Source organism: Thalassophryne amazonica, chromosome 4 (assembly GCF_902500255.1).
Source record: "Thalassophryne amazonica chromosome 4, fThaAma1.1, whole genome shotgun sequence".
In the NCBI taxonomy this organism is placed as follows: Eukaryota; Metazoa; Chordata; class Actinopteri; order Batrachoidiformes; family Batrachoididae; genus Thalassophryne; species Thalassophryne amazonica.
This window is the reverse complement of record NC_047106.1, coordinates 42,942,274-42,962,392: the sequence shown is the minus strand read 5'-3', so window position 1 is coordinate 42,962,392 and position 20,119 is coordinate 42,942,274. Positions and strand designations below refer to the sequence as shown.

At 45.5% G+C, this 20,119-nt stretch overlaps 1 protein-coding gene across 1 annotated transcript in view; it reads right to left on the bottom strand.

Moving 5' to 3' along the window:
- crk (v-crk avian sarcoma virus CT10 oncogene homolog) overlaps positions 1-2,601 on the bottom strand; it is a 36,156-nt gene extending 33,555 nt beyond the window's left edge. The window contains exon 1 of the mRNA XM_034167780.1: positions 2,051-2,601. Coding sequence (XP_034023671.1) covers positions 2,051-2,270 — 220 coding nt within the window. The 5' untranslated portion in view covers positions 2,271-2,601. The remainder of the gene's footprint in view (positions 1-2,050) is intronic.
- Between the last annotated feature and the right edge of the window lie 17,518 nt (positions 2,602-20,119).

Sequence of the window (20,119 nt, the reverse complement as noted above, 5' to 3'; positions counted from 1 at the left end):
ACATACATATACATACATACATATACATACATACATATACATACATACATATACATACATACACATACATACATACATACACATACATACATATATACATACATACATATATACATACACACACACACACCTTGGCAAAAATTATGGAATCACCGGCCTCGGAGGATGTTCATTCAGTTGTTTAATTTTGTAGAAAAAAAGCAGATCACAGACATGACACAAAACTAAAGTCATTTCAAATGGCAACTTTCTGGCTTTAAGAAACACTATAAGAAATCAAAAAAATAATTGTGGCAGTCAGTAACGGTTACGTTTTTAGACCAAGCAGAGGGAAAAAAATATGGACTCACTCAATTCTGAGGAATAAATTATAGAATCACCCTGTAAATTTTCATCCCCAAAACTAACACCTGCATCGAATCAGATCTGCTCGTTAGTCTGCATCTAAAAAGGAGTGATCACACCTTGGAGAGCTGTTGCACCAAGTGGACTAACATGAATCATGGCTCCAACATGAGAGATGTCAATTGAAACAAAGGAGAGGATTATCAAACTCTTAAAAGAGAGTAAATCATCATGCAATGTTGCAAAAGATGTTGGTTGTTCACAGTCAGCTGTGTCTAAACTCTGGACCAAATACAAACAACATGGGAAGGTTGTTAAAGGCAAACATACTGGTAGACCAAGGAAGACATCAAAGCTTCAAGACAGAAAACTTAAAGCAATATGTCTCAAAAATCAAAAATGCACAACAAAACAAATGAGGAACGAATGGGAGGAAACTGGAGTCAACATCTGTGACCGAACTGTAAGAAACCGCCTAAAGGAAATGGGATTTACATACAGAAAAGCTAAACGGAAGCCATCATTAACACCTAAACAGAAAAAAACAAGGTTACAATGGGCTAAGGAAGAGCAATTGTAGACTATGGATGACTGGATGAAAGTCATATTCTACTACATGCAGAAATGCCACCAGTCAGTTGTAATTTTCCCTCATACACTAAATATTCAGCAGACGACCTTCCAAATCTGATCACCATTTCTGGAAGTCCTTTTGGGCTTGGAACAGAGTTCTTAGCCTGTTATTTAAAGTATGTTATACCTTACTATACTTTGCAACCACAGAAAATGTTTAAGAGTCTCTTCAAAAGTAATTTCAGCACAACATATGGATTGAAAACAAGTATACTGACCAATCAGAAGTGCTACATATAAACAGAATTTTATATTATTAACAGACAATTCCAGGAGTCTTGCGCAGCTGCAAGTTTTTATCTCCTGCTGGCTGAACACCCGAAGATGGATTATGTCATGGTGATTTCTGTCTGTCTGTTAATAATATAACAGTACTATCGCGCAAGACTGATAAGTATAGATCCCACTTGGGAATAGTTCAGGTTTGCAAAATGTGCAGAATACCTGGATGCAAAATGTGTTGTTTGTTCTTTGCTTGTGTGTTTAAGCAAAAGCATAGTGAACTAAAGTTATAGTTCGTCTTGCTGGCAGCCACTTAAGCTTTGGCGATCTTAGCGTAGCGGTAGTCCTGAAAGATCTCATAATATTACTGTTGAAGAAATGTGAATCCACATATATCAGGGGACAGAAACACAAACAAAATCTTCCAAAGATTACACGTGCATGCTCTGTCGTGTAGTGCCAAATTGCATTATGGGTAATGATAAACCACCATGGAGGCAAAACAAACTGACTTTTTCGCTTGATCTGGTGCATCAAAGTTCACCACAAACTAATCAGCTCATCATCATTATGTTCTCTTTGAATATGGCAAGTTATAAAACGACAGCATTTATTGTTTTTGAGTTATTGCTGACATAAAGCGGCTGGGGTTAACCCACCCTCACGTTTGCTATACAAGCCGAAAAAGTGTCTTGTGTAATGTAGTGTACGTATATATATTCTTAAAAGATCTGAGACTGATCTGGTCTGAATTATTCTCCACACGAGGGGGAAAAAAAAAATGCGCATCTACATTGGCGCAAGTCATGGAAGACTGATCCAGGACAGAACCGCCGAAAAAGCTTCTTACCTGGTCCGGACTGTCGGTTGTTGCTGATGCTGTTGATGATATAATGTGAGACTTTGGAGTTCTCAGACACGGACAACACGTAGTCTCCGGGGCTGGTGATGGAGTCCCGGACCAGAAACACGCCGTGTCTCTGCCCCTGCAGCAGCGACACAGCCTCCACTCGGCTCAGCCGACCCCAGTACCAGCTGCCGCGGTCGTCTGAGTCAAATTGTCCGGCCATGATAGTCACTCGGAAGCCGAGGCTTCAGCGGGCCTTCCCGTTAACCTCCGCGAAGCCTTCAACTCATACAAAAAAACTTTAGCGCCTAGAGCACGTTCGGTAAATAGGCGACATCCGCAGCTGCTCGTCTGGCCGCCAAATCACCGACACGCCGCCGGAACCGCCTAATAAAAACTACTCTGTCCCGGTTCGTGAGCACAATTCGGCTCTGTTTATCGGACCGCGAGGCTTTGACGACAAAATTCCACCGACAGCCAGCGAATGATGACAACTAACTTCAAAAAACTGAAATGGCGGATACGGGAAAACAAAAAAAGACCCAACTCACCGGACGTGACGTCAGGAAAAAAGAAATCGCAGCGAACAGAGTCAAGTTAGCGAAAATTCTACATTTTTGTATCCGGTGTAAAATATTATTTAATATTATCCGAAAATGAAATAAACATGCCATAATTTGAGCAACGTTTTCCTGTCTGTTGCCTTACTCATCCAAGATCTTTTGTTGCATGTCTTCCAAACTTGGTATGGGGATGAAGGTGAACCCCAGAATTGCTCTTAGAGAGTTAGCTTCAGCAAAGGTCAAGGTCGTCACAGGTCATTTGTTAGGGGTTACTAGTGACAAGGTACATTTTTGCAAACTGCAAATTGCTATTAGTACAGCACTGAATGTTATCTAAACTACCCAATACTGCTTTCATGCACAACGCGAACCCTAACCTCAACCCTAACCACAATATTAACTCTATTCCTAACCCTGAATTTTGATGTTGAAGTTCTTCAATTACCTCATGTACAGCTCTGATGCCATGATGTTCCTCTTCATCTCAAGATAATCATGGATTCTTATTGGATGCCGTACACAGTGGCAACATACAGGACTGGATCAATGGCCACTTCAGGGTTTTTTGTTTGTTTTTTGTGCTCTGTTGTTCACCAAATTTGGCACACAATTGTTTGGTGATTTCTGGCATTGCCCAGGCGAGATAAAGTCACCAAAGGTCAATCACTGAGGTGAAGGTTAATGGGTCAAAGGTAAAAATTTATCTATTTCACCCTAATTTGTGCCAAACTTGCTACACCAAAGGAAGCGGGTTCCAGAATTGGCCATAAAGGCCAAATTTGCCAAAGGTCATTTTGGCACATGTCAAGGTCATGTCTGCATGTCTGTTTGTTGTTTACTCCTCCCAAGTCCTTGCCCTGATTTCTACCTAACATGGAATGTCCATGAAGGTTTGAATCTGGACCTACCATTAAAGAATTCATTTTGACAATGTTCAAGGAATTTGATTTGAAACATGATTTGGACCAAATGAGGCACACATTTAGGTGGATTCTAGAATCACCCTAGCAATGTCATCCAGAGTTTATTTGAGTCAAGGTCATTGTGGTCAAATATGACATTGCCAAAGCCCTTACTGTCTTCACTCCCCAGGCATGATTCCCGAGTACCTAGAGAAATAAAAGCCTAACCCAGCCTGCATTTCTTGTATATTTGTCTGTGAATTGTTCTGTAATTTATGTTTTGTAGCATGGCCCAAGCAGAGGGTCACCCCTTTGAGTCTGGTCTGCTTGAGGTTTCTTCCTCAGAGGGAGTTTTTCCTTACCACTGTTGCTCTGGGGGTTGGTAAGGTTAGACCTTACCTGTGTGAAGCGCTTTGAGGTAACTCTGTTGTGATTTGGTGCTATATAAATGAAAATAAATTGAAAATTGGGTTCTCAGCATTTGAGATGGAGAGATACCTGGGAAAAGCTAATGAATTTGAAGTCGCTGGACAGAGGTGTTTGGCGATGCTGATACCTTTGCAAGACAATAAAGGTCCAAGTCTTAGGGTCCTGGCACGTCCCATCTTAATGTATGGTTGTGAGACTTGGACACTAACCAGTGACCAAGGCCACAACTGGACGTTTTTGGTACTAGGTCTCTTCTGAGGATCCTTGGGTACCACTTGAATGATGTTGTGTCTCATGAAGCATTAGGTTGGTAAATTATATGGGGACTAACACTTGCATCGTCAATGACATTTTGGACAACAGAGCTTTCAAGCATTTGGGACAAACTGGTTGTCTGACTGGGTGGTTTCATCACCATAAATGGAAGAAGTTCGAATCCACCAGTACTCTTCCTAGAGCTGGCCGCCCATCTAAACTGAGTGATCAGGGGAGAAGGGCCCTAGTCAGGGAGATGACCAAGAACCTGATGCTCTGTCCGAGCTCCATCGTTCCTCGGTGGAGAGAGGAGAACCTTCCAGAAGGACAACCTTCTCTGCAGCAATCCAACAATCAGGCCTGTATGGTAGAGTGGCCATACGGAAGCCACTCCTTAGTGAAAGGCACATGGCAGCCCACCTGGAGTTTGCCAAAAGACACCTGAAGGACTATCAGACCATGAGAAACAAAATTCTCTGGTCTAATGAGACAAAGACTGAACTCTTTGGTGTCAATGCCAAACATCATGTTTGGAGGAAACCAGGCACCATCTCTATGGTGAAGCATGGTGGTGGCAGCATCATGCTGTGTGGCTGCTTTTCAGCGGCAGGAACTGGGAGACTAGTCAGGATTGAAGGAAAGATGAATGCAGAAAAGTACAGGACATCCTGGACGAAAACCTGCTCCTGAGCGCTATTGACCTCAGACTGGGGCGACGGTTCATCTTTCAGCAGGACAATGACCCTAAACACACAGCCAAGATATCAAAGGAGTGGCTTCAGGACAACTCTGAATGTCCTTGAGTCGTCCAGCCAGAGCTCAGACCTGAATCTGATTCAACATCTCTGGAGAGATCTGAAAATGGCTGTGCACCGACGCTCCGCATCCAACCTGATGGAGCTTGAGAGGTGCTACAAAGAGGAATGGGCAAAACTGCACAAAGATACGTGTGCCAAGCTTGTGGTGTCATATTCAGAAAGACTTCAGGCTGTAATTGCTGACAAAGATGCATCAACAAAGTACTGAGCAAAGAGTGCGAATACTTCTGTACACGTGATTTCTTATTTTTTTCTTTGTAATAAATTTGCAAAAATTAAAAAAAAACTTCCTCATGTTGTCATTACGGGGTGTTGTGAGTAGAATTTTGAGGGGGGAAAAAATTAATTTATTCCACTTTGGAATAAGGCTGTAACATAACAAAATGTGGAAAAAGTGAAGCGCTGTGAATACTTTTTGGATGGACTGTATGGCTGGTTAGACTGGGGGAAGTGGCTTGTCCAAGAACACAGACAGGTAGTGTGGCCAGGAGTCGAACCCAGGTCTACATATAGGCAACCCAGCTCCTTAACCACTGAACTAAAAGTATTTTTCTGGTGCAGCGTGATCGGCTTCAAAATAAACAATTTTAACTTCACTAACATGAATATTCATTCATATACAAATTGCATTTAGCTGCCAGAGGAAAACCTTTTGACCTGATTCTATTACGTCCAGTTAAAAAAAAAAAAGTTTTAAAACTTTTATTTTGGAGGTGACAAATAAATTCACAATATGTTCCGGTTAACTGTGTGTAACTTGATGCGCTTCCATGTTGGTGGCTGTTATGAATTCCAAACTTTGTCTCGTTGTTGCGCAGCAAGTGACCAGAGACTGCAGACATGCATGTACGTTTTGTTCCAACATTCTTTCATAAATCGTATCCTAAATACATCTTTGGTTGCATTTTCGAAGTTTGTCCACTAGATGTCAGGCAGATAATGCTACAGCTTATACAGTGAGGATTTTAACACCCTGCGATTTTTCAAGTTCTCCCACTTAGAAATCATGGAGGGGTCTGAAATTTTCATCTTAGGTGCATGTCCACTGTGAGAGACATAATCTAAAAAAAAAAAAAAAAATCCGGAAATCACGATGTATGATTTTTTTTAAATAATTTATTTGTATGTTACTGCTGCAAATAAGTATTTGAACACCTGTGAAAATCAATGTTAATATTTGGTACAGTAGCCTTTGTTTGCAATTACAGAGGTCAGACGTTTCCTGTAGTTTTTCACCAGGTTTGCACACACTGCAGCAGGGATTTTGGTCCACTCCTCCACACAGATCTTCTCCAAATCTTTCAGGTTTGGAGTTTCAGCTCCCTCCAAAGATTTTCTATTGAGTTCAGGTCTGGAGACTGGCCAGGCCACTCCAGGACCTTGAAATGCTTCTTACGGAGCCCCTCCTTAGTTGCCCTGGCTGTGTGTTTTGGGTCATTGTCATGCGGGAAGACCCAGCCATGACCCATCTTCAATACTCTTATTGAGGGAAGGAGGTTGTTTGCCAAAATCTCACAATACACGACCCCATCCATCCTCCCTTCAATACGGTGTAGTCGTCCTGTCCCCTTTGCAGAAGAGCACCCCCAGAGTATGATGTTTCCACCCCCATACTTCACGGTTGGGATGGTTTTCTTGGGGTTGCTCTCATCCTCTAAACATTGTAAGTGGAGTTGATTCCAAAAAGCTCTATTCTGGTCTCATCTGACCACATGACCTTCTCCCATGCCTCCTCTGGATCATCCAGATGGTCACTAGTGAACTTCAAACGGACCTGGACATGTGCTGGCTTGAGCAGGGGAACCTTGCTACCCTGCAGGATTTTAAACCATGACGGCATCATGTGTTACTGATGTAATCTTTTAGGGGTGTCGGAAAAAATCGATTCATGTCCGAATCGCAATTCTTATTTATTACGATTCTGAATCGATCCAAAATGTCCAAGAATCGATTTTTAAAAAGCATTTTTTTAAACATTTACTTGCTTACTCGCTGCATGTACTGTTTGTCAGGCAATGGCTTCCGTACTACAGCGTCCCCGCGAGGGGGGTGGTCCAGCGTGCTTCAAACACTCGTGAGCTGCAGAGTTCAGTGGCTGTAGCTTAGCATGGTGGACGAAGAGCTAATTCAGCCAGCACCGTCTTTGCTGAAGGCAAATGTTTGGGCGCATTTTGGATTTTATTATTTGCTGCGTAAGAAGGAGCTTGATATGATTTATGCAGTGTGCAAAATCTGCAAAATGAAAGTCAAGTACTTCGGAAACACTTCAACTCCGCAAGCCCACATGCTACGCTATGACCCGGAGCTAAAAGTAGCGGAGCAGCGGTATCTGCCGACTACTGACCAGCGCTTCGCTAAACTGCCAGCCAACTCTGAACGAGCAAAGCAGATAAGTAAATTTACATCTAGAACCACTTGATTAACCTTGTAAAGCTGCATTTTCTTAAACATAAACATTTTTTAAGTAATATAACTATTTCTCAGAGCTCTTTGAATCGAAAATCGATTCTGAATCGACTCGTCACCCCAAGAATCAGAATCGAATTGAATCGTGAGTTGTTGAATGATTCACATCCCTATAATCTTTGTGACTGTGGTCCCAGCTCTCTTCAGGTCATTGACCAGGTCGTCCTGTGTAGTTCTGAGCTTTCTCAGAATCATCCTTACCCCTCAAAGTGAAATCTTGCATGGAATCCCAGACCGAGGGAGATTGACAGTCATTTTGTGTTTCTTCCACTTTCTAATAAATAATCATAACAATTGTTGTCTTGTACCAAGCTGCTTGCCCGTTGTGCTGTAGTCCACCCCAGTCTTGTGCAGGTCTACAGTTTTGTCCCTGGTGTCCTTAGACAGCTCTTTGGTTTTGGCTATGGTGGACAGGTGGAGTGTGATTGATTGTGTAGACAGGTGTCTTTTATACAGGTAACAAGTTCAAACAGGTGCAATTAATACAGGTAAAGAGTGCAGAATAAGAGGGCTTCTTAAAGAAAAATTAACAGGTCTGTGTGAGCCAGAATTCTTGCTGGTTGGTAGGGGATCAAATACTTATTTGCAGCAGTAGCATACAAATAAATGATTAAAAAAACTCATACATTGTGTAAGTTCAAGTGTAAGTTAAAACTCTGCCATTAAAGTGAAAGCCATACATCAATAACATCCAGAAAAACTGCCGCCTTCTCTGGACCATTTGAAATGGACAGATGCAAAGTGGAAAAGTGTGCTGTGGTCTGATGACTCCACTTTTCAAATTGTTTTTGGAAATCATGGATGTCGTGTCCTCCGGACAAAAGAGGGAAAAGACCATCCAGATTGTTACCAGCTCAAAGTTCAAAAGCCAGCGTCTGTGATGGTATGGGGGTGTGTTAGTGCCTGTGGCATGGGCAACTTACACATCTGTGATGGCACCATCAAGGCTGAAAGGTACATCCAGGTTTTGGAGCAACACATGCTGCCATCCAAGCAACATCTTTTTCAGGGACGTCCCTGCTTATTTCAGCAAGACAATGTCAAGCCACATTCTGCACGTGTTACAACAGCGTGGCTTCATAGTAAAAGAGTGCGGGTACTAGACTGACCTGTCTGCAGTCCAGACCTGTCGCCCATTGAAAATGTGTGGCGCATTATGAAGCGCAAAATATAACAACGGAGACCCCGGACTGTTGAACAACTGAAGTCGTACATCAAGCAAGAATCGGAAAGATTTCCACCTGCAAAGCTTCAACAGTTAGTGTCCTCGGTTCCCAAATGCTTATTGAGTGTTGTTAGAAGGAAAGGTGATGTAACACAGTGGTAAACATACCACTGTCCCAGCTTTTTTGAAATGTGTTGCAGGCATCCATTTCAAAAATATCTTGTCTTTGTGGTGTATTCAATAGAATATTGGTTGAAGAGGATTTGCAAATCATTGTATTCTGTTTTTATTTACATTTTACACATCATCCCAACTTAATTGGAATTGGGGTTGTGAAAGTAAGTCCGAACGAGACAGAGAAAGTTCGCCTTTTGCTGCACCTGTAACTATGGCTGAGATTAGCCTTCTGCTGGAAGACCACAGAGCTGTGCTGTCTGCAGACTTTAAGCCTTCTTTAGAAAGTTTGCCCTCCAAACTGGACAGTGTCCAATCTGCAGTGCATGACCACGGTTTAAATGGTAAAATGGTAAATGGACTGCATTTATATCACGCTTTTCCATCTGCATCAGACGCTCAAAGCGCTTTACAAATAATGTCTCACATTCACCCCGATGTGAGGGTGCTGCCATACATACAAGGCGCTCACTACACACCGGGAGCAATAGGGGATTAAAGACCTCACCCAAGGGGCCTTACTGATTTTCCAGTCAGGCTGGGACTTGAACCGCGGATCTTCTGGTCTCAAGTCCAACGCCTTAACCACTAGACCATCACCTCCCCATCACCTTTTCAGCATTTGGACCAGCTCAAGGCCGAATGCTCTGCACTCCGCGAAGACAACAAGTGGTTACAATCCAAGATGGCAGACCTGGAGGGACACAACAAATGCCAGAATGTTCAGATTGTAGGTTTACCTGAAGCATACCCTTCTGTTTTTTTCTCCCAAGTCCTTGTCACTGTTTTTGGAAGGGAGGTTCTCTCTGCAGCAATCACTGCAGTGAGCATCACGGTGTCCCCTGTCCAATTCGCTGCTGGAATTGGAAAGGGCACACTGGAGCTGAGTACCCAAACTAGCTCCTGGAGGAAAACCCTGTCCAGTTATCCTGCGCTTTCCTCATTATCAAATGAAAGACATGGGGCCTCATGTATAAAGGCCTCTTCACACATAACATGATTGAAGCCGACTAGCGCACGAAGGAGGAATTGCATTCCACTCGTGACAAATCAGAGCCACCTCAAACTCGTCGTACAGCTGTCGTCACAACCATTTGCGCACATCAGCGTCCAAAAGACAGCGAGTGCCCATTCGACCCCTCTCTCGGCAGGTGTTGGCCAAATTCAAGGCTCCACACACGAACATCAAACATTGCTCACTGGACACTTCGAAAAGGCGGGGCTATTCGTGCTTCTGGCACGATAGTAGACAGCAGCTGACCACATTCAAGCTGTCTGTGAAAATTGTCTAAGTGCAACAAGAGTGTGCGTTACCAAGAAACACACATGTGACTGTGCCGAATTCCACCCCCAACACATGTGGCATGCCAGTGTGTCGGCTCCCCCCTCAACACATGTGGTGTGTGTGTGTATCACACCCGCTCCCCTGCTCCCCCGCAACACGTGGTGTGCAGGGACTTGCGTGACATGCTGATAATTTTAGACAGACAAGATCACATGGGGACCGTCCTGCCACGTCTGAGTGCACACGGCACTGCAAGGCACCTTTCAGCTGATCGCCACTCACCAACAGCTGGAAATGACGGCTCAGTGCACACGTGTTAAATTCAAAACACAGAGTGCACAGCAACGACAAGTACAATGTATATAAATAAATACACCAATAACTACATACACAATTACATAACAAATAACTAAAATAAATAATCACAGAGCAAAGAAAAAGAAAGTGACACTTTGTTCTCTGGGCTGAACGAACAGGTGGATGTGTCCGCGCGAGCTGCTGCTTTTGACATCTCTGGACCTGGATGTCACTGTGAGGCGCATGCTTGTGCCTGTTGTCCTCATTTGTAAATACATAAAAACACAGATCGCCTTTGCAACTGGCTGGAGGGGCCGCACAGCGCACATTGGCAGGCTGTGCCAGGTGAAAAGGACCATCTGATCATGTGTACATCTGGCAATCTCACGTCACCCACGTCAGCTCTGGTCTACATCATGCACTGTCCTTCAGCGCACATATACAGAGGAACAGAAGGATCATACTTGTATAGTACGCTCAATAAGAGGGATTAAATATAAGAAATTGTGGTGTGTTTTTTTTTTGGTGTCTCCCCCCCAGTTTCTGCTTCTTTTGTCCAGTGTTGTGTTATGTGTGAAGGGGCCATAAGATTTGTATGGATTTCCTACTGAAACATGGCGTATGGCAAAACCCAGAAACTGGTGTAAGCACAAAAAAATTCTGATGTAGCAAAGTATGTATACGCAGGGATCCAATCATGTTCCATTTGTGCGTCCCAATCAATGTGGAATTGAGCACATGCACACTTGGAATGCCCCTGTTGTCAGGAAGCTTAGCGTGGTCAGCACCTGTGTGGGCACAGACAACCCCTGGCTCTTCGCCATATTGCGCTCTGGGCCAGCCTCAGTTCTGTGGCTGCATGCAACTCTTGTAACACTGGCCTTGGTAATCGAAATCACCTTTGAGTAATGATCATCATTTGCAAGTAAATCCTAACGTTCCCTGAATACACACTCATGTCAGACTGCACCATCTGCAAGGTCCTCTACCAACGCTAATGCAGCCATTTTTAATACCATTTTCCTCATCACTTTGTGCATGCATTTATATCCACCCATATACACTCAACAAAAATATAAACGCAACACTTTTGGTTTTGCTCCCATTTTGTATGAGATGAACTCAAAGATCTAAAACTTTTTCCACATACACAATATCACCATTTCCCTCAAATATTGTTCACAAACCAGTCTAAATCTGTGATAGTGAGCACTTCTCCTTTGCTGAGATAATCCATCCCACCTCACAGGTGTGCCATATCAAGATGCTGATTAGACACCATGATTAGCGCACAGGTGTGCCTTAGACTGCCCACAATAAAAGGCCACTCTGAAAGGTGCAGTTTTATCACACAGCACAATGCCACAGATGTCGCAAGATTTGAGGGAGCGTGCAATTGGCATGCTGACAGCAGGAATGTCAACCAGAGCTGTTGATCGTGTATTGAATGTTCATTTCTCTACCATAAGCCGTCTCCAAAGGCGTTTCAGAGAATTTGGCAGTACATCCAACCAGCCTCACAACCGCAGACCACGTGTAACCAGACCAGCCCAGGACCTCCACATCCAGCATGTTCACCTCCAAGATCGTCTGAGACCAGCCACTCGGACAGCTGCTGAAACAATCGGTTTGCATAACCAAAGAATTTCTGCACAAACTGTCATCAAACTGTTATCTCATACGAAATGGGAGCAAAACCAAAAGTGTTGCGTTTATATTTTTGTTGAGTATAATTGCAAACATGTGGGTGTGTTAATTGTTCATAAGTGTGTCTCTGGTGTGAACATCACTCTGATGACTTCATGTTTTCACACTATTAACGGTTCCCAGCATCACCTCTACATGCCTGCAGTGGAACAATAGCTGTAGAAACGTGGGTACGCCAAGGAGAATTTTTTTCATGTTGCACTGTACATTTCCATGGTCATTTCACATTTGATACATCTGAACGTTAGCGTGGTGAAGGATGTACGCCATGTTTTTGTGCGTACGCACACTTTGTACATGAGGCCCCTGGTGATTTGTGAGGCCGGTAAGTGGGGTGACCTGACCTACAATGGACATAAGATTTGGTTCTATGAAGATTACAGCCTCGAAGTGATAAGACACATTCCAGAGCACCATGTTGGAAGTCTACAAGCGGGGACTCAGGCCTGCAATCCTGTTCCCAGCCAAACTACGTATTACTTTGCCAACGGGGGAAGTGGCTGCAATCTACTTTGGATGCTGACAAGTTTGTGCAGGACCTGTGCAAAGACAGGTGTTTTTCTTCTATTCATTTCAATAACCGCTATCTGCACTGTTACAGGTAAAGGGGACTGTTCGTGGCCATAGCGTTTTCTGCCTTTTTGTTGGTCAGACTGAGATGAGCCACTTTGTTTTGTGTTCAGTGCCTTCGCATAAAAAATAAATGGTGTGCAGGTGACGATCACATGACGTGGTCACGTGGCTACACTGGACGGCATCTTCCGCATTGCATGAACGACAAATGTGCTCTGTCGCTTGATTTTCAGCTGTCTACACAAATTATACCAACATGGTGTTTCATTGCTGTGCTTCGGATTGCATGAACCACCAAAAGAAGAGCTCCGGAGTACATTTTTTTATATAATTTTCCCACTGATGAGGAGTGTGTGAAAAGTGACAGTTTTAAAGATCTCCATGGCATCTTTTGCAATTTTTCTAGAGTATGCTTTTCTGGATTAATTTGTTCCTCAACAAACTCTTCTTTCTACAATCAATCGACCTCCAAAACAAAGATAAGGTGTACAAATTCCTCCATGAACATTGATCATTTGATCAACTTTGTAGTGTTTTGACTCCGTGTTGTGAAGTTGATCATATTTGCAGACTTTTCTGCCAAACGTATTTGATTCATGACTGAAATATAATCAGTGTGCACACTGCAAAAACTATTAAAATATGACGGGAGAGAAAGGAGTGAAACTGTAAAAGTAAATCACAGCCTTTTGCGGTGTCCGATTTAGCTGTGTGCATCAGTCCAGTGTGTGAGCACGGTTTGAAAAAATAAACGTCCGGGCTTTTAATCACAGAAATAAAGTACCCACTTTCCCCGAAATCGGTGAGTGTCAGTGCTGAACTTTAATTTTGTAACCCTGTTACTGTGCACGTCCACACTGCTCTGTCCGGTATGTGGAGGGGATTTTAACGGAAATAAATTGCAATCGAACAGATCGTTTTGTCCGATGTAAGCAAAAACACTGGTCTACAGCTAAAATGCTTCTGAAATAAAGATAGTCAAACTTTATTAATTTTGGGCTATGGAGAATGTGGAAAATGGAAAATGTTTGAAATTGGTGACTGGCTGTAGTTTTAAGAAATGATACTACTGTGCTACTAAGGATTAATATATAACCCTTTTGCTGATTTTTAAAGTGTTACAAAAACAGAGGACAGGTGAAATATTATACAAACAATCAGAGAAACATAAAAAAGACCTATGTTTATGATTTTTCAAGAAAACTCTACTGTTAACACAATATAATTATGTAGACACAAAATGTAAAACCTTGTAATCCTTGGAAACAGTAGCCAATTAGCCATTGTTATTGTCATATTTGAATTAAACATGCCAAAATTCATAATAAATAGCACATTTTATTTTTGAAGCAGACAACCTCTAAATATTTGTATACCGGTGAAATCCAATATACAGAATCTGTTAGACGAGGTCTGTTACAGAAGTATCCAACCTTTTTATCTTTTTCAAAAACCTGATGGATTTGAATCACGTGTGCTTGCATGAGCCAACCTTGAACCTTCGTGCGCATGCGTGATTTTTTCACGCCTGTTGGTTGTGTCATTTGCTTATAAGCAACCTTTGTGTGAGGATGGGTGTAGTCTCTCGTCGTTTTTTCTTTGCAAGGAAATGGCGGAACAACTGGAGCAGTGCGACTTCATCAAATTTCGACACAAACTGGACGACAGCCAGGTGGAAACCATTTGGATTATTCAGACGGCTTTCAGTGACGATCCTCTGGGCATCACACAGATTAAGGAGCGGTACAACCGGTTTAAAGACGTCCGCACAACGGTGGATGGCGCGCCATGCTCTGATCGGCATCAACAGTCAGAAACGACTGGATCATTTCCAAAGTGAACGCTGTGGTGATGCGGGACCGTCGTGTTTGCGGAAGAGGTGGACATCAGCACTTTTTCAGCACATTCCACTGTGAAATAAGATTTTGCCATGTAAAGAGTGGCGGCGAAATTCATCGGCACAAAGCTGATGGCGCAGCAACAGGGCCTCCGTGTTGAAGTCTCACAGGACATGTTGTGGCATGTCCACCTCAGCCACAATTTCTCGGATAGTCACACGACTGAAAAGCCACCGAAAGCCGTCTGAATCTTCCGAATGGTGCAAGAGCTGGGCATGTTCCCATGATGCACTGTTTCTTTCTCTTTTTGCTCCGTATGCATCACTCTGCATTTAATCATTAGTGATCGATCTCTGCCCCCCTTCTCGGCATGTCTTTTTCCTGGTTCTTTCCCTCAGCCCCAACCAGTCTCAGCAGAAGACTGCCCCTCCCTGAGCCTGGTTCTGCTGGAGGTTTCTTCCTGTTAAAAGGGAGTTTTTCCTTCCCACTGTGGCCAAGTGCTTGCTCATAGGGGGTCGTTTTGACCGTTGGGGTTTTTCATAATTATTGTATGGCCTTGCCTTACAATATAAAGCGCCTTGGGGCAACTGTTTGTTGTGATTTGGCGCTATATAAGAAAAAAGTTGATTGATTGATTGATGTTACATGTCCTGTGAGGCTTCAACATGGAGCTGCTTTTGCTGCGCCATCGGCTTTGTGCCGATGAATCTCGCCGCCACTCTTTTCATGGCAAAATCTTCTTTCACAGTGGAATGTGCCGAAAAAGTGCTGATGTCCACCTCTTCCGCAATTTCTCGGATAATCACACGACGGTCCCACATCACCACAGCGTTCACTTTGGAAATGATCCGGTCGTTTCAGCGTGTTGATGCCGATCGGAGCGCGGTGCGCCCTCCACCGTTGTGTGGATGTCTTTAAACCGGTTGTACCGCTCCTTAATCTGTGTGATGCCCAGAGGATCGTCACCGAAAGCCGTCTGAATAATCCGAATGGTTTCGACCTGGCTGTCACCCAGTTTGTGTCGAAATTTGATGCAGTCGCGCTGCTCCAGTCGTTCTGCCATTTCCTTGCAAAGAAAAAACGACAAGAGACTCCACCCATCCTCACACAAAGGCTGCTTACAAGCAAATGACGCAACCGACAGGCGTGAAAAAACTCACGCATGCGCACGAAGGTTCAAGGTTGGCTCATGCAAGCACATGTGATTCAAATCCATCAGGTTTTTGCAAAAAATAAAAAGGTCGGAAACTTTTCTAACAGACCTCGTATATGGTGTTTATTACATGGAAAAACCATACAAAAACACTGGGACTTTTGGCCAGTGAGTCCGAGTATACTGTTTATACAATAACGGTTTCGGCAAGTTTTACTACTTGTGGTTTTATTACCGAGATGTCATCAGTAACCCGACTGATGACCACATTCTGCACCCATCCAGCCATGAAGAAGCTATAGGCATCCAAACTTCTGTATGCCTTCAGGGCTTCTCCTGTGTAGGGTGATGGAGTGTTGATAAAGTAGTTGAAAATGTCTGGATATTGCATGTGTGGCTTCTGCTCAAAATCGATAAAACAGGTGAACGTCTTGAGGGAAATACTGTAGGGATCCATGTTGATTCTCTGAATTTTCTCTAAATACCTCTTCTGATGTTCAATAATGAGCGCTTCAGCTATATTAGCTGAGCTTGCCATCCACTGTGGCTGCGTACATAAAACCGTGTGCTGCATGTGATGTCACTGCACACTATCTATACCATTTTTTTTTTTTTTTTTTTTTGTCGTTAGTCCTCCCCTCTCCCCGTCATAATATCATTCCGAGTTAACTGTTGTGAAAGTGTCGTGACACGGACCCACAACAGGGGGCGTTAATGAACGGACAATGGATAAGCCAAAAGTAACAATTTAATGTTGTGAATCGCACAACGACGTACAGACAATAACAATATGGTGACTGTCAATCATACACCAGGTGACGTGTGGGTAGGCTCGACGATAGAAGACGCCTGGCGAGAGGAGAGCCGGATCCCACACAGCTTCCACCACCAACGGAGCTGAAGAACACCGGAGCCGCCAAGCCCTGCGCCCCAGGTGGCCGCTGTCTTCAGCAGTCAGACCCGGTACTGCTGGCAGAGAACAGAGACAGTCCTGATGAGTGTGAGTTCGCACACTCAGTAATCCCACAGTCTGTATACAATTAGGAGGGAGAACCTCCACCTCCAATCACACACTCGTGCAGCTCCTGTCTAACCACTTATCTGGTTGGGGTGTGAAGCGAAGCCATCGCTGATCACACCAAACGCCAATCCCACAGATAAGGCAACACCCACAGGAAAATGGCTGCAAAGAAGTTCAGACTATTAGTCAGTGTTAAATGTAGCAGAGGAATTACCTGAATGGTAGCTGATTTCTCGGCGGGGAGGTGGAGTTGCAGTCCGGCCTTTATGGTGGTGGTGATGAGTAGTGGATGAGTGACAGCTGGTACGGATGATGAGTAACAGCTGTCACTCCTGGTCGCTCCGACGCCCTCTCGTGCTTGAAGCCCGTACTTCAAGCAGGGCGCCATCTTGTGGTGGTGGGCCAGCAGTACCTCCTCTTCAGCGGCCCACACAACAGGACCCCCCCCTCAACGGGCGCCTCCTGGCGCCCGACCAGGCTTGTCCGGGTGACGGGTGTAGAAGTCGGCCAGGAGGGCCGGGTCCAGGATGAAGCTCCTCTTCACCCAGGAGTGCTCTTCGGGGCCATAACCCTCCCAGTCCACCAGATACTGGAACCCCCGGCCCTTTCGACGGACGTCCAGGAGCCGGCATACCGTCCACGCGGGCTCCCCGTCAATGATCCGGGCAGGAGGCGGCGCTGGTCCCGGGGCACACAGTGGTGAGGTATGGCAGGGCTTGAGTCTTGACACATCAAACATGGGGTGTATCCGCAGTGAAGCTGAAGCTTAGTGGATAGCCAGACCTCCTGCCCGGGCTGGTATGCAGGGGCCGGGGAACGCCGGCGGTCTGCATGGGCCTTAGCCCTTGTCCGAGCTCTGAGCAGGGCAGAGCGGGCGGTACGCCACACCCGACGGCACTTCCTCAGATGGGCCTGGACCGAGGGCACCCCGACCTCTCCCTCCACCAGTGGAAACAATGGGGGCTGGTACCCCAAACACACCTCAAACGGGGAGAGGCCGGTGGCAGATGAGACTTGGCTATTATGAGCGTACTCGATCCAGGCCAGATGGTCACTCCAGGCCGTCGGGTGCGTGGAGGTCACGCAGCGGAGGGCCTGCTTCAGTTTCTGGTTCGTCCGCTCTGCCTGCCCGTTCGTCTGGGGGTGGTACCCAGACGAGAGACTGACGGTGGCCCCCAGTTCCCTGCAGAATCTCCTCCAGACCTGGGAGGAGAACTGAGGACCACGATCCGAGACAATGTCTGATGGAATCCCATGCAGACGCACGACGTGGTGGACCAGGAGGTCTGCAGTCTCCTGGGCCGTCGGGAGCTTCGGGAGGGCCATGAAGTGGGCCGCCTTGGAGAACCGGTCCACTATCGTTAAGATGGTGGTGTTGCCCTGGGACGGCGGGAGGCCCGTGACAAAGTCCAGGCCAATATGAGACCAGGGGCGACGAGGCACGGGCAGAGGCTGGAGGAGGCCTTGGGCCTTGTGGTGGTCGGCTTTGCCCCTGGCACAGGTGGTGCAGGCCTGGACATACTCCCGGACGTCGGCTTCCATAGACGCCCACCAGAAGCGCTGCCGGACCACTGCCACGGTCCTTCGCACCCCTGGATGACAGGAGAGCTTGGAACCGTGACAGAAGTCAAGGACCGCAGCCCTGGCCTCTGGTGGGACGTACAACTTGTCCTTCGGACCTGTCCCCGGGTCCGGGCTCCGTGTCAGGGCCTCCCGGACGGTCTTCTCCACGTCCCAGGTAAGGGTGGCCACGACAGTGGACCCCTGATGGTGTCAGGGGGGTCTGACGGCTCAGTCCTGACCTCCTCTTCATGCACCCGGGACAGGGCGTCAGATCGTTGTTTTTTTGTCCCGGGGCGGTAGGTGATCCGGAAGTCAAAACTCCTGAAGAACAGCGACCGGCGGGCTTGCCTGGGGTTCAGACGCTTTGCAGTCTGGATGTACTCCAGGTTCCGATGGTCCGTGAAAACCGTAAATGGTACCGATGCTCCCTCCAACAGGTGTCTCCACTCCTCAAGAGCCTCCTTCACCGCAAGAAGTTCCCGATTGCCGACGTCATAGTTCCGTTCAGCTGGGGTATATCGTCTAGATATACGAAGACAAACCGATGCAGGAAGTCCCGCAAGACATCATTAACCAATGCTTGGAATGTCGCGGGCGCATTGGTGAGGCCGAACGGCATGACCAGGTACTCAAAGTGACCTAACGGGGTGTTAAATGCCGTCTTCCACTCGTCTCCCTCCCGGATCCGAACCAGGTGATAAGCATTCCTAAGATCCAATTTCGTGAAAATTTGGGCTCCATGCAGGGGCGTGAACACTGAATCCAACAGAGGTAACGGGTATCGGTTGCGAACCGTGATCTCGTTCAGCCCTCTGTAATCAATGCATGGACAGAGTCCGCCGTCCTTCTTGCCCACAAAAAAGAAACCAGCACCCATCGGGGAGGTGGAGTTCCGGATCAACCCGGCAGCTAACGAGTCCCGGATGTAGGTCTCCATTGATTCGCGTTCCGGACGAGAGAGGTTGTACAGCCGGCTGGATGGGTACTCAGCGCCCGGTATCAAATCAATGGCACAATCATACGGACGGTGCGGGGGCAGCGTGAGTGCCAGATCCTTGCTGAAGACGTCAGTAAGGTCATGGTACTTCAAGCAGGGCGCCATCTTGTGGTGGTGGGCCAGCAGTACCTCTTCTTCAGCGGCCCACACAACATTAACCTTGCTGATTGTGCACAATGACTGCCTCTGCCGGAAATGGTCCTGTAATTGTTGAAGAATGGTTAATAATCTTGTTTTTTCAATGGACAATCATCCAGTCAATAAAAACTGTCTGTAATTGGGAACAAGAGTTTGGTTTGGAGCTTGGGGAAGGTTTCTGGGATAAAGCAATTGACAGAATTCATACGATCTTGTGCAAGACTTCCCCTAATTTAAAGTAGTGCACGGGCTGCATTTATCAAAGTCCAAATTATCCTAAATTTATCACATTTCTGATCCTCTCCCCATGATTTAAATTGTTTTTTCCCCCTTTGGCCCAAACCTCAACCATGTTGTATTTTGATGTTATCAGGCCTTGTTCCTCTATTTTTGGAGTTCCTGGAGTTCCCACTGTGTCCTTTACTAACTCGCAGGGGGATGTAATTGCTTTTACCTCATTGCTAGTATGACACAGCTGTTAAGCTCCACGTCCCCCATCCATTTCTTTATGGTTGAAAGATCTAATTTTTTAAAATCAACTTGTTGCATTTCTAACACTGTGGCAACCTTGTATCAATTATCTTGGATCATTGAAACCTTTGGAACTGCTTAAACTGATTGTCATGGGTGTGTTGTATTTGTGTTTTATTATTAATATGCATATGCCGCGGACATGAACGAGCGAAGCTCGTCAGCATCTTACCATGTCATTTAGGTTCTTCAGACTT